The sequence below is a fragment of the Ovis canadensis genome, chromosome 6 (genome assembly GCF_042477335.2).
Source record: "Ovis canadensis isolate MfBH-ARS-UI-01 breed Bighorn chromosome 6, ARS-UI_OviCan_v2, whole genome shotgun sequence".
In the NCBI taxonomy this organism is placed as follows: Eukaryota; Metazoa; Chordata; class Mammalia; order Artiodactyla; family Bovidae; genus Ovis; species Ovis canadensis.
The window spans coordinates 107,069,599-107,084,732 of record NC_091250.1 but is presented as its reverse complement, the minus strand read 5'-3'; the positions used below and the strand labels follow the sequence as shown (position 1 = coordinate 107,084,732).

At 39.3% G+C, this 15,134-nt stretch overlaps 1 protein-coding gene across 4 annotated transcripts in view; it reads left to right on the top strand.

Moving 5' to 3' along the window:
* Positions 1-443: 443 nt before the first annotated feature.
* The window catches only part of CDKL2 (cyclin dependent kinase like 2), a 45,116-nt gene continuing 30,425 nt past the window's right edge, over positions 444-15,134 (top strand). For 3 of the 4 annotated variants that reach the window (XM_069594379.1, XM_070292435.1, XM_069594381.1), the window contains exons 1-2: positions 2,708-3,235; positions 5,767-5,966. In XM_069594379.1, coding sequence (XP_069450480.1) covers positions 5,799-5,966 — 168 coding nt within the window. In that variant the 5' untranslated portion in view covers positions 2,708-3,235; positions 5,767-5,798. Of the gene's footprint in view, positions 3,236-4,644; positions 4,730-5,766; positions 5,967-15,134 lie in introns of all 4 variants that reach the window. The other variant, XM_069594380.1, reaches the window with a different exon arrangement.

Here is a 15,134-nt window from a genome sequence, read left to right as displayed (position 1 = left end):
CTCAGATAATCCCCACCTTTAGGGTTCTACAACAGGAAGAACATGCAGAGAACACATAAAATGTGGCAAGTATTGGTGTCAAGGGAAGCTAAGTTTCGGGAATTTGTTTTGCAAAGTCAAATATTTAGATGGACACTCAGATGGTAAAGAACCTGCCTGCAATGTGGAGACCCAGGTTCAGTCCCTGGGTTGGGAAGAAGATCCCCTGGAGAATAGAATGGCTACCCACTCCTTTATTCTTGCCTGGAGAATTCCATGGACAGAGGAGGCTGGTCGGCCACAATCCATAGGGTTGCAAAGAGTCAGACATGGCTGAGTGAATAACACACAACTGCTAAAATAAACAGACCCTGAAATGTGTAATAGCTCAAACACAATAGTTTTCCCCCCTCTCATATAAAAAAGGAGTGGTGGTGAAAAGGTCAGTAGTCACTCCCTCACTCAATCATTTAGGGACCTAGATGAATGAAGGCTCTACCAGCTTCATGGTGTGGTTTGAAGATCACATTATAGTCATTTCCATTACTGCTAGCTGGAAGGGAAAAGTAACATGGAGGATCTTGAATGGAGATTTTCATGGGCAAGATCTGGGAATGGTACACATCTCATATTCCATTGACTTCAGTCACATGACCACCCCTAACTGCAATGGAAATTTCAGAAAATAAGCCACACGTAGAGAAAAAAGGATCCAGCTTATTGTGAGTGTCCAGTAGTCTGCCACAGATAGCTTTGTATAGGTCATAGTGATTTTTGGGAAGAACTATTCCAATGAAGTGAGAAGGATGAAAGCCCAAGAGAGAACAAGAAATTAACAATTTTTTTCTGTAGGTTGGCTATAAATATCTTGAAGGAAATGGCAACCCACTCCAGTATTCTTGCCTAGAGAATCCTGTGGACAGGGGAGCCTGGTGGGCTGCCATCTATGGGGTCGCACAGAGTTGGACACAACTGAAGCGACTTAGCATGCATGCATGCTATGAATATGAACAGAGGAAGGGGATAGAGGCTAGACAGAGAGAGGGAACATCAAGGGAGAGTTTATAAGAGTCTTGTTATCAGTGCAAACAGAATATGCTATTTTTAACATTTGAGGAATGGATTCCAGGTTTATACTATTATGATATAGCTGTTTTGGTGACTGACAGATCAAATATGGTGTATATTGAATTTGACCAAGTAAGTGGTGTATTTAGGTTTCCAAATCTATTTGTCTTAGTCACTTAAATGTGGCAGTGAGGCACTGAATCAACTACTAGGTTGAGACAAATGTCCGTCCTTCCATCAAAGAACAAGAACTGCAAAATGAGTCAGTCTATTTTCTTAATACAGTGACAGAATGCATTCATAGCTGCATGAGCCATAATATACTGAAGATAACCTTACTTTTTGTAGTCTGAAGATTTTATGGCCCTTCTGTTCATTTGGTAACTCAACTGAAGTGATCCCAAAATCCCATGATCATTCAGTATCTCAAGAGACCTAAGTGAGAGGTTTTTTAAAGTTTTCTGGCAAGAAACTGACTGAAGCACATTGTTTTGGGATATCCAGATACAAGAGAATGATTGTTGCCAAAAGTTATTTAACAGATGACTGCTAAGGTGAGAAAGAACTGGGCTGCTTAAAGCTAAAATATATAAATTTACTGAAAAAGATTTCTGGGCCAGCTGTGAATTTGTTATCCTCCAGTATGTCTTGTTTTATTGCAATATCATTCACATACATAAAATGCACCCCTTTAAAGTGTACAATTCAGTTTTTAGAAGATCTATCCAGGACACACTCCTAACTGGATCAAGGAATTACAGAGACCAAATACCATTATAAAATGATTTTTATGATTTAATGTGAAAATAACAGAGTTTAAGGTGTCCTCATACCTTACCTTGCAGAGGTATGGAATGAGGAAAAACCCTGTTGTTGTTTTTTTGTGTGTGTGACTTAAGCACCTACATGAGTCTGGCCTACCAGTTTTGCATAATCATGGATTGAGTTAGTCTGTGCCTTAAACATAGCATTCCTAACTGCACCCTGCTTGGCTGTCATATGGCAGTATTGCTCATGTCTTTTAGTTCCCCAACCGTCTTAGCCACTTTCCTGTTATTTCATCGCTGTCCTCCCTTCCCCTTTCGTTATCTCCAAAATATTTCCCTCACTTTCACTGTCCAGGCTGTCCTCCTCAAGGTCCCTTCTAAAGTCAGTTCTGTCGTCACTTACCTACCTTCACCTTGCCTCGCCTACTTATCACCTCCAATACTGTCACTCTCATCTACCTGCCCCACACTGGCCCCACTGCCCAGACCGGAAAGGAAGGGTCGAATCGCTCTCAAGTCCGAACATTCCCGGGTGAGGGCTGCAGAGCCCTCTTCCCGGCTCAGCGGAGGAGCTTGAAGAACGCTTCATCGCGCTATTTTCACCGTTTCCCCCTTCCATTTTCACCCATTCCTACAAAACCACTACCACTTTTAGCGTCTCCGTGAGCACCAGAATCGCTGTTCTCCCAGTCTAGAGGAGAGATCTCCCAGCGAAGGAAAGAAGGAAAGGTGCTCCCTTACTTGAGAACGTAGATGTATGCTGATACTAGGGTCCGTGCATCCGAGATTAGATCCAGAGCCCAGCCCCAGGAGAACTGGCTGGATGGGTGACGCTAAGCCAATCAGAGAGCTTGACGACAGAGCTCAACCAATCAGAACACGGGCGGCTTGGCGCACTCGGGGGCGGGCCTGGGCGGGTGAGGATCCGCCCCCTTGCAGCTTGGTGGCCAACGCCTTCGCTTAGGGCTAGCCGGAGCTGAGCAGTTTCACTGACTACAAGGACCAGGCATCTTAAGAGCTGCGGGGCGGTGCCCTCTCACCTTCGCTAATTTCCGTACAGGCTTTGGCCTTAACAGGTGTTGGTGCCTGCCGTGGACGTATTTATACCCCGGCCTTCTCTCTCTCTGGAGACTTTGTGCCTATGGTTGTGGACAGAGTGAGGTCGTTGCCTTGACGACGACAGCATGCGGCCCGCGGTTCTCCTGAGTGTAAGCTTGCGGCGGGTTGAGGCCAATCTGCCTACCTGCCTGCTTCACCTGGGACCCGTGACTGTGTCCGCAGAAGAAATAAAGACAGCAGTGGAATTGCTAGTTTGCTAGTCAGCATCTTTTAGACCTGCGAAGAAGATGCTCTTCACCTCAATTTTGTCTCCAAGTTGAAAACCTTTGGGACTTTCCACGCGGAAAGATTTAGAACAAACAGTAAGTATAATACTTTTTAAAGCTTCGATTATCTCGTTCTTTCACCTATAGTAGATTTGTGTTTTTAACAAATAAAAACAGCATTATTTTTATTATCTAAATTATTGGTAGAAGAACTCTGTGCTTCCTTGGCATATGTCCAAAACTACCGCATTGCCAATTGGTCAGATTTCCTTTTAGTTTGTATCACCCTTTACATTCACAAGTAGAAGGCATGAGAAGTTATGGTTTATAAGTAACTGTTTCACGAAACAAGAAGCTTTTTCAGCCTTGATACTTTTAAGGTATTTGTAGGCAGTGCCACTTGAAAAAGCAAGTGTTCAATGTACCGTGACCCAATGTGCTGTTGGTTGGAGAATACATTTGGATTAGTTAACTTGCAGAATGTTAGCTTGTGACATGCTTAAGGTAATTTTAACTTTGTTCACTTTGCATTTCCAAATATTGAGGACACCAATTACAAATTTTTTTTATTGGTTCAAGTTATAGATTCCAGCTATTTTTGTCCTTGGTATAATAAGCCTGAAGTCTAGTCCTTAATAAAATATGCTGTCTTAGTGAAAGGAGAAAAACTTAAGGAAAGGAGAGAGAGAATTACATTAATGTTTTTTCAAACACTAACATTTTATTTAAAAATAGTTAATAGAAGTTAAATGGAAGTTAAAATGTCAAATGTATGACAAGTTAGTGTCAGGGACAGTTTATTGGAGAACCTCCTATCAGAGCTGGTAGTAAAATAATGACATAATTGGGTTGGTGTTGACTGGGATTTATTTTTTCTCCTTTCGAAGATCAGTCTTCTGATTTTCCATGTTTATCAACATATATATATTTCATTTAATCTCTCTCTATTAACTATTTTCAAATAAAATGTCAGTGTTTGGAAAAAATTATCAGTGTAATTCTCTCTCTTCTTTCCTTAATTTTTTTCCTACCACTAAGACAGCATATGTTACTAAGGACTAGACTTTAGGTTTATCATACCAAGGGCAAAAATAGCTGGTGTGTATATATATATATATATATATCCTAAACTGTCAAATGTAAACTGATGAAAATGTATACATGGGGTTTTCACAGTTTGCTAGAACAAAGAGAATATTTGTTTTGTCGTAGTCATTAGTGTACCAATAGGGAAGAAAAGAAAATATAACAGTTCACAGTCTGGGTGGGTAAATTAATTTTAGATTTTCATAAGTACACAACTAATGTTATAGGTAAGAATTTGTTTCTCTCCAAGTTTTATGAATGAGTGTTTCTGTATTGTCAGGTTAAAAAATTTCAATTATGAATCATCATTTGAATACATATTTTGTTGTTGCTTAGTAGCTAAGTTGTGTCTGACTCTTTTGTGACCCCAGGCACTGTAGCCCACCAGGTTCCTCTGTCCATGGGATTTTCTTTTTCAGGCAAGAATCTGGAGTGGGTTGCCATTTCCTTCTCCAGGAGATCTTCCCAGCCCAGGGATTGAACTTGTGTCTCCTGCACTGGCAGGTGATTATTTCTCAGCCACCAGGGAAGCTGGACTATATTACCAAAAGACTCCCCCCCCCCTCCAAAACTTTTAGAATCACATTGAAATTAAAAGCAATATTTTTTATTTTCTGCTTCTGGAATTTAATTTCAAAAACAGATATAAAAGTAAATTTAACTTTGAGGTTATAGTTTATTAGTTTTTATATTTCTTGACAATCAAAACTTATGAATTAAAACCTAACTGTGTCTGGACTGAAAAGTTTCTTTCTATTCCAAAATATCAAGTGGAATGGTTGCTAGTCCTTCACCAATCATTGGTAAAGTAAGACAGATTTTGTTAGGATTGCCTTTTTTCAGAAAATGTCATATAATGTGATGTAAAATAATTCTAAACACAAAATTCAAATAGTCATACTTCTAGTGATTAATCATTAAAGGATTTTTGAAATACAGTATTTGGAACATTAACATTTAATTTTTAAAAATCTGCTTACATACTGTGTGACTGTTATTTAATATGTTCAATGTAAGAATTTAATTACTATGGTAAGAAAAGTTAAAAAAAATAGTTTATCAGAAGTTGTTAGTGTTACCTTGGTAATACATTCCCCAACTGATTAGAAAGGCTATAAAGATCCTTAATTTTGATCTTTTAAACCTGATGTAAAAAAATAAATTTTATCTTCACTAAAACCAGATTCACTTGGTTTTCACATTTAAGTGAAAAGGAACTGTGTTTTTCTAAGGTAGACTGTAATTGTTTTGTATAATAGTTCAGGCATTGCTTTATCTGCATTAAAAATATATTGAGATTTCACTAACATGACATTCAGTTATTTAAATTTGAAGTTAATGGCTTCAGTTCCGCTTGCCTTGTCTATTATGAAATGTATGTGAATATTTTGAAAACATAGCTTAGATGGGAATAAATACACAGGACAGCTATTAATGCAGTGTCTGCTCTAATATGGAAAACAAGTGAGGAAGAATTAATTTGGGAGGGTAGAGGAATTAATGTATTCAACATAATTAATGCCATATTTTGGTTCCCACAGAGAGAAAAATTCCTAGTGGTTTTGAATTAAAAATGGAAAAATATGAGAACCTAGGATTGGTTGGAGAAGGGAGCTATGGAATGGTGATGAAGTGTAGGAATAAAGATAGTGGAAGAATTGTGGCCATCAAGAAGTTCTTAGAAAGTGATGATGATAAAATGGTTAAAAAAATTGCCATGAGAGAAATCAAGTTACTAAAGGTGAGTAAACACATATATTGAATTGAGAAAAAAAAAAAAAAGAGTTGTTTCTTGGTCAACAGTTTTGAAAGTGCTTTTTTAATATTTGTTTTATTTCCATAAGTAAATTTAAAGTATAGATTTTTGTTTTCTCTTTTGGTAATAAACAGAAGGATTACATCTGAGTATTTATTTATCCATAACATAATTTTTTATTATTTATTTGGATGCTCCAGGTCTTAGTTACTACAAGCAGGCAGGATCTTTAGTTGTGGCATGTGGGATCTAGTTCCTTGACCAGGGATCGAACCTAGGTCTCCAACACATTGGGAACCCAAAGTCTTAGTCACTGGACCACCAGAGAAGTCCCAAAACATAATTTTAAAAGTATTTGTTGCCCCTCTCTCTCTCTGTCTGCCTATCTATTTACCAACAACTGTGTTGGGAGTCTTAAAGACCACCCCAAGTTTCAGTGATTAGGAGGACTCACAGCACCCAGCAAATAGTTGTACTCTTGGCTATGACTTGTTAAAGTAAAAAGATATACAGTAAAATAAGCAAAGGGAAAAGGCACATGGGGTGAATTTCAGAGGAAATCTGTCGCTTTTCTCCCAGTGGATTAACACAGGATGCACTAATTTCCTCCAGCAATGAGTTATAACACTACTTGTGATTGTCTAGTAAGGAAATTCATTAGAGACTCAGGGCCCAGAGTTTTTTTTACAGGGCTTGTCATAGCAGTACTCCCTGCTTTGCTTGTACCAAAATTCCAGACTCTTAGTAGAACTGCAGGTATTCAGCATACACCATATTGTTTGCACCATGAATCACTTTATCAGTTCTAGAAATGAGGGAACACTTCTGAAATCCAAGTACCTAGGTACAAGCCAAGGGCTTACTTCGCAAGCCAACTTTCTAAGGATAAAGATCTCAGACCTGCTATGTTAACTCCCTCCCCCGCCCCATCCCCATCAATCTAACTGGAAGTTTATCCATTTTATTTATCTTTAGAAAGAACCAATGTTTGGCTTTGTTGGTCTTTCTTGTGTATTTCTTTTCTATTTCATTAATTTTTGTTCTTTAGCATTTTATACCTTCTACTTATTTTGGGTGGGTTATTTTACAGTTCTTTTCTTTAATGTTTTGAGTTATATGCTTAACTTCTTTTATTTCTAGTTTTTTTTTCCTCATATATGCATTGAAGGCTGTCATTTTCCTTCTAAGAATAGCTTGTATGTGTCCTAGAAATTTTGATTAGCAGTGCAAAATATTTTCTCATTTTCCTTCATTTCCAAACGTGTGGAAATTTTCTAGGTTTTTCTCCCTTGGTTATTTAGTTTTGACACAATTGCCCTGTGATCTGAGTATGTACTATGTAAGATTCTTATTCCTTTGATAAATACCTAATATTTGTCTTTTCCATTATTTATCAATTATTCGTACATTTCTGAGCTTCCATCTGGGATCATTTTCCTTGTACTTAAATCACATCCTTTTATTTTCTTTGAAGCAAATCTGCTAGTAAGGAATGTTGTTCGTTTGTGTTTGTCTTTCAAAAAAAGTCTTTGCTTTCTGTTTAAGAGAGTGTTTTCACAGGATATAGAGCTCTACGTTGGCAGTTAGTTACATTTGATATGCTCAAGATAACATTACACTGTTCGGCTGGCTTTTATTTGCATTGCTTCTATTGAAAGGTCAGACATTCCTTAGTGGGTCTTTTTTTATTTTATTTTTCTGGATGCATCGAAGCTTTCTCTTTGACTTTGGCTTTCAACACTTTTACAATAATATGCCTAGGTGTGGGTTTCTTTATATTTATCTTGCTTGGATTTTATGGCCCTTGCATCTATAAAATAATGTCATTTGTCACTTCTAGAAAATGCTCAGCTATTACTGTTTCAGGTATTGCTATGGTCCCATTCTTTCTCTTCTCCATATAAGATTTCAGTTTCATATATGAGACCTTCCTCATATGTGTCTTATATTCTCATGTGTTTTTCATCCTGTTGTTTTCCCTTGCTTCATTCTACAGATTTTCTTCTGACCTATCCTCTAGTTCAGTAGTTCTTTTTTAAAATTTTATTTGTTTCTGACTGTGTTGGGTCTTCGTTGCCATGTGGGCTTTTCTCTAGTGAGGCATGGGCTCTAGGGCACTCAGGTTTCAGTAGTTGTGGCATGTGGACTCAAAGAGTTGCAGCTCCCAGGCTCTAGAGCACAGGCTCAGCAGTTGTGGTACACAGGCTTAGAAGCTGCGAGGCATGTGGTATCTTCCTCGATCAGGGATCGAACTCCCGTTTCCTGCATTGGTAAGGCGAATCCTTTACCAACGAGCCACCAGGGAAGCCCCAGTTCAGTAGTTCTGTTTCAGCTATATCTAATCTATTGGTAAACTCACCCACTGATTTCTTATAGACATATTTTAATGTTCTAATTTTTAATTCAATCCTTTTCCCTATAATTTCCATTTTGCTGCCAAACCCTCTATTTTGCTTTCTATTTAAATCACAGGCTTTTCTAAAGTCCATGTCCAGTAAATAGCTCTCCCACGTTTATTTCCATTGTTTTTCTCTTGGTTTTGGATTGAGTCTTATCTCTTGATATGCCAGTATTAATTTCTAAAAGTTCTATAGAGTTTCTGGATGATGCTGTCTTCGCCCCGAGAGGAGTTCTGTTTGCTTAAATGAGGCTCTTGAGGGTACTCTTAAGGTGCTTGGTGGCACTAACATTCAGAAATTTTCTGGAACTTTTCTGTTCTAGAGTTTTTCTTTGGGTTCAAATCTATTGTATCACTTTTTTATGGTTTCAGTTTCCCTCAGTTTTTTGACATTGATTTTTTATGCATAGTCACTTATATGTGATAATTCCAATATCTGAACTCATATTGCATCTGTTTTGATCAACTTTATCTTCTGATTTTTTTTTTTACTTATAGTAACATTTCTTTGCATGCCCTGGTTATCTTTATTTTTTTCTCTAGATATTACATTTGAAACATTTTTTTTTTTTTAGGAATAATTTGAGGCTAAAGTGAAGATGTTTTCTTCCCAAGATTTTTTTTCTTCTGTGTTCATGGGCTACTGTGCCAGATATCAATTTTCAGCTTCGAATCACTCCTTTTTGCTCTGCTTTGTGAAACTGGAGGGGGCCTCTGCAGACAGTTCTCCTTTTGCCGGCTTGTATGATTTTAGGCATTGTCAGTAGAGGCTTCCATACCTGGTGGGTCCTTTTTTTGGCATGAAGTGAGCAGATCACTGGGGGCAGGAGAAGAAGGAGACGACCGAGGATAAGGTGGCTGGATGGCATCACTGACTCGATGGACGTGAGTCTGAGTGAACTCCGGGAGTTGGTGATGAACAGGGAGGCCTGGTGTGCTGCGATTCCTGGGGTCGCAGAGAGTCGGACACGACTGAGCGACTGAACTGAACTGAACTGAGCAGATCATCATATGGTGGACTTGGTAGCTTGTGTCAACATCATTCATGGAACACTTCTGGTGCACCTGCACTTTCTCCACTTGGCTGGCTGATGTCCTGTGGCAAATGTCTTCACCACTGGCAGTCTGTACATTCCTATGGCACCCATGCCTTCTCTAATGAAGTTGGAATCTCAGCTTTGGTCCGTTAGTAAGAAAAGCAGAGCAATAGAGGAAGAGAGAGGGGGATGGGGGATAATATGAAACAGCCTGTGTTTTAATTTAATTCAGAAGTGTATTGTTCAATCTCTGCCTATTTTGAGATTTTCCAGTTATCTCTGTGTTATTGATTTATAGTTTAATTCCATTTGATCTAACAGAAGGCATTGCATGATTTCTGTGTTTCAATTTGTTAGTGTGGTCTGTGGCCCACAGAGTGGTATATCTTGGTGCATATTCCACGAGGTTAAGAAAAAAGTTACTTCTTCTGTTGTTGGATGAAGTAGTCTATAGATGCCAGTTCTATCCAGTTGTTGGATTGTGTTCTTGAGTTCAACTCAGGCCTTACTGATTACCTGCCTGCTTGGATCTATTTCTGTAAATGTTGACATTTCCAACTATGATAGTAGATTCATGTATTTCTCCCTGCAATTCTCAATTTTTGCATCACATAGTTTGATTCTTTCTTGTTAGGTGCATTTTGTTGTTGTTGCTCAGATGCTAAGTTGTGTCCAAGGCTTTGTGGATACAAACTGTAGCGTGCCAGGATCCTCTGTCCTCCACTATCTCCCAGAGTTTGCTCAAATTCACATCCATTGAGTTGATGATGCTATCTAACCATCTCATCCTCTGCTGCCCTCTTCTCCTTTGCCTTCAATCTTTCCCAGCATCAGGGTCTTTTCCAATGAATCAGTTCTTTGCATCAGGTAGCCAAAGTATTGGAGTTTCAGCTTCAGCATTAGTCCTTTCAATGAATATTCAGGGTTGATTTCCTTTAGGATTGACTGGTTTGATCTCCTTCCTTGCAGTCCAAGGGACTCTCAAGAGTCTTCACCACCTCAGTTCAAAATCATCAATTCTTTGACACTCAGACTTCTTTATGGTCCAACTCTCACATCCGTACATGACTATTGGAAAAACCATAGCTTTGACTAGATGGACCTTTGTTAGAAAAACGATGTCTCTGCTTTTTAATGTGCTGTCTAGGTTTGTCATAGCTTTTCCTCCAAAGAGCAAGTGTCCTTGAGTTTCATGGCTGCAGTCACCATCTGCAGTGATTTTAGAGCCCAGGAAAATAAAATCTGTCGCTGTTTCCACTTTTTCCCCTTCCATTTGCCGTGAAGTGATGGGACTGGATGCCATGATCTTAGTTTTTTGAATGTTGCGTTTCAACCAGCTTTTTCAATCTCTTCTTTCACCCTCCTCAACAGGCTTTTTAGTTCGTCATCACTTTCTACCTTTAAAGTGGTATCATCTGCATATCTGAGGTTATTGATATTTTTCCCAGAAATCTTGATTCTAGCTTGTGATTCGTTCAGCCTGGCATTTTAGGTGATGTCTCTGCATATAAGTTAAATAAGCAGGGTGACAGTATACAGCCTTCTTGTACTCCTTTCCCAATTTTGAACCAGTCAGATATTCTGTGTCTGGTTTTAACTGTTGTTCTTGACCCTAAATGATGATGCTGTCAAAGTCCTGAATTCAATATGTAAGCAAAATTGGAAAACTCAGCAGTGGCCACAGAACTGGAAAAGTTGAGTTTTCATTCTAATCCCAAAGAAGGGCAATGCCAAAGAATGTACAAACTACTGTACAATTTTGCTTATTTCACATGCTAGTAAGGTTGTGTTCAAAATCCTTCAAGCTAGGCTTTAGCAGTACATGACCTGAGAACTTATAGTTTACAAGATAGTTTCAAAGAGGCAGAGGAACCAGAGATCATATTGCTAGCATTCTTTGGATCATGGAGAAAGCAAGGGAATTCCAGAAAAACATCTACATCTGCATCATTGACTATGCTAAAGCATTTGACTCTGTGGATTATGAACAGTGACAAATTCTTACAGAGATGGTAGTACCAGACCACCTTACCTGTCTCCTGAGAAACCTGTAAGTGGGTCAAGAAGCAACAGTTAGAACCAAACACAGAACAACTGACTGTTTCAAAATTGGGAAAGGAGCACACAAGGCTATCTATTGTCACCCTGCTTATTTAGCTTATATGCAGAGTATATCATGTGAAATGCCAGGCTGAAATAAAGATTGCTGGGAGAAATATCAACAACCTCAGATATGCAAGGAATACCACTCTAATGGCAGAAAGTGAAGAGGAACTAAAAAGCCTGTTGAGGAAGGTGGAAGAGGAGATTGAAAAAGCTGTTTTGAAACTCAGCATTCAAAAAATTAAGATCATGGCATCTGGTCCCATCACTTCATGGCAAATAGAAGGGGAAAAAGTAGGAACAGTGACAGATTTTGTTTTCCTGAGCTCCAAAATCACTGTGGACAGTGACTGCAGCCATGAAATTCAAGGACGTTGCTTCTTGGAAGGAAAGTATAAAAATGTTAATCGCTCAGTAGTGTATGACTTTTTGCTACTCCAGGGACCTGTCGCCCACCAGGCTCCTCTGTCCATGGAATTCTCCAGGCAACAATACTAGAGTGGGGTGCCATTCCCTTCTCCAGGGGATCTTTCCCACCCAGGGATCGAACCTGGGACTCCTGTGTTCACAGGAAGACTCCTTACCATCTGAGACAAACCTAGACAACATATTAAAAAGCAGAGACATCATTTTTCTGACAAATGTCATTATAGTCAAAGAACCACAGACAGGTCATGGTGGAGAGTTCTGACAAAACGTGGTCCACTGGAGAAGGGAATGGCAAACCACTTCAGTATTCTTGCCTTGAGAACCCCATGAACAGTATGAAAAGCAAAAATATAGGACACTGAAAGATAAACTCCCCAGGTCGGTAGGTGCCCAATTTGCTACTGGAGATCAGTGGAGAAATAACTCCAGAAAGAATGAAGAGATGGAGCCAAAGCAAAAACAACACCCAGTTGTGGATGTGACTGGTGATGGAAGTAAAGTTCAATGCTGTAAAGAGCAATGTTGCATAGGAACCTGGAATGTTAGGTCCATGAATCAAGGCGAATTGAAAGTGGTCAAACAGGAGATGGCAAGATTGAACATCAACATTTTAGAAATCAGCAAACTAAAATGGACTGGAATGGGTGAATTTAACTCAGATGACCACTATATCTACTATTATGGGCAAGAATCCCTTAGAAAAAATGGAGTAGCCATCATAGTCAACAGAAGAGTCCAAATGCAGTACTTGGATGCAATCTCAAAAATGACAGAATGATCTCTGTTCCTTTCCAAGGCAAACCATTCAATATCACAGTAATCCAAGTCTATGCTCTAACCAGTAATGCTGAGGAAGCTGAATTTGAATGGTTCTGTGAAGACCTGTAAGACTTTCTAGAACTAACACCCCAAAAGATGTCCTTTTCATTATAGGGGACTGGAATGCAAAAGTAGGAAGTCAAGAAACACCTGGAGTAACAGGCAAATTTGGCCTTAGAGTACCAAATGAAGCAGGGCAAAGGCTAATAGAGTTTTGCCAAGAGAATGCACTGGTCATAACAAACACCCTCTTCCAACAACACAAGAGAAGACTCTACACATGGACATCACCAGATGGTCAATACCGAAATCAGATCGATTATATTCTTTGCAGCCAAAGATGGAGAAGCTCTATACAGTCAGCAAAAACAAGACGGGGCGCTGACTGTGGCTCAGATCATGAACTCCTTATTGCCAAATTCACACTTAAGAAAGTAGGGAAAACCACTAGAACATTCAAGTATGACCTAAATCAAATCCCTTATGATTATACAGTAGAAGTGTGAATAGATTCGAGGGATTAGATCTGATAGACAGAGTGCCTAAAGAACTATGCACAGAAGTTCGTGACATTGTACAGGAGGCAGGGATCAAGACCATCCCCAAGAAAAAGAAATGCAAAAAGGCAAAATGGCAGTCTGAGGAGGCCTTACAAATAGCTATGAAAAGAAGAGAAGCAAAAGGCAAAGGAGAAAAGGAAAGATATACCCATTTGAATGCAGAGTTCAAAAGAATAGCAAGGAGAGATAAGAAAGCCTTCCTCAGTGATCAATGCAAAGAAACAGAGGAAAACAATAGAATTGGAAAGACTGAGATCTCAAGAAAATTAAAGATACCAAGAGAACATTTCATGCAAAGATGGGCACAATAAAGGACAGAAATTGTATGGATCTAACAGAAGCAGAAGATATTAAGAAGAGGTGGCAAGCATACACAGAAGAACTATACAAAAAAGATCTTCATGACCCAGATAATCACGATGGTGGTATCGCTCACCTAGAGCCAGACATCCTGTAATGTGAAGTCAGGTGGGCCTTAGGAAGCATCATTACAAACAAAGCTAGTGGAGATGATGGAATTCCAGTTGAACTGTTTCAAATCCTGAAAGATGATGCTGTGAAAGTGCTGCACTCAATATGCCAGCAAATTTGGAAAACTCAGCAGTGGCCACAGGACTGGAAAAGGTCCGTTTTCATTCCAATCCCAAAGAAAGGCAATGCTAAAGAATGCTCAAACTACCACACAGTTGCACTCATCTCACACGGTAGTAAAGTAATTCTCAAAATTCTCCAAGCCAGGCTTCAGCAATGTGTGAACCATGAACTTCCAGGTGTTCAAGCTGGAATTAGAAAAGGGAAAGGAACTAGAGATCAAATTGCCAACATCTGCTGGATCATGGCAAAAGCAAGAGAGTTCCAGAAAAACAACTACTTCTGCTTTGTTGTTTATGGCAAAGCCTTTCACTGTGTTGACCACAACAAACTGTGTAAAATTCAGAAAGAGATGGGAATACCAGACCACCTGACCTGCATCCTGAGAAATTCGTATGCAGTTCAAGAAGCAACAGTTAGAACTGGACATGGAACAACAGACTGGTTCCAAATTAGAAAAGGAGTACATCAAGGCTGTATATTGTCACCATGCTTATTTAACTTCTATGCAGAATACATCATGCGAAATACCAGGCAGGATGAAGCACAAGCTGGAATCAAGATTGCTGGGAGAAATATCAGTAACCTTAGATATGCAGATGATACCACCCTTATGGTGGAAAGTGAAGAAGAACTAAAGAACCTCTTTAAAGAGGAGAGTGAAAAAGTTGCCTTAAAACTCAACATTGAGAAAACAAAGATTATGGCATCTGGTCCCATCACTTCATGGGAAATAGATGGGGAAACAATGGAACCAGTGTGAGACTTTATTTTTTTGGGCTCCAAAATCACTGCAGATGGTGACTGCAGTCATGAAATTAAAAGATGCTTGCTTGTTGGAAGAAAAGTTAAGACCAACTTAGCATATTAAAAAGCAGAGACATTACTTTGCCAACAAAGGTCCATCTAGTCAAAGCTATGGTTTTTCCAGTAGTCATGTATGGATGTGAGAGTTGGACTATAAAGAAAGCTGAGCACCGAAAAATGGATGCTTTTGAACTGTGGTGTTGGAGAAGACTCTTGAGAGTCCCTTGGACTGCAGGGAGATCCAACCAGTCCATCCTAAAGGAAATCAGTCCTGAATATTCATTGGAAGGACTGATGCTGAAGCTGAAGCTCCCATACTTTGGCCACCTGATGCAAAGAGCCGACTCATTTGAAAAGACCATAATGCTGGGAAAGATAGAAGGCGGGAGGAGAAGGGGACGACAGAGGC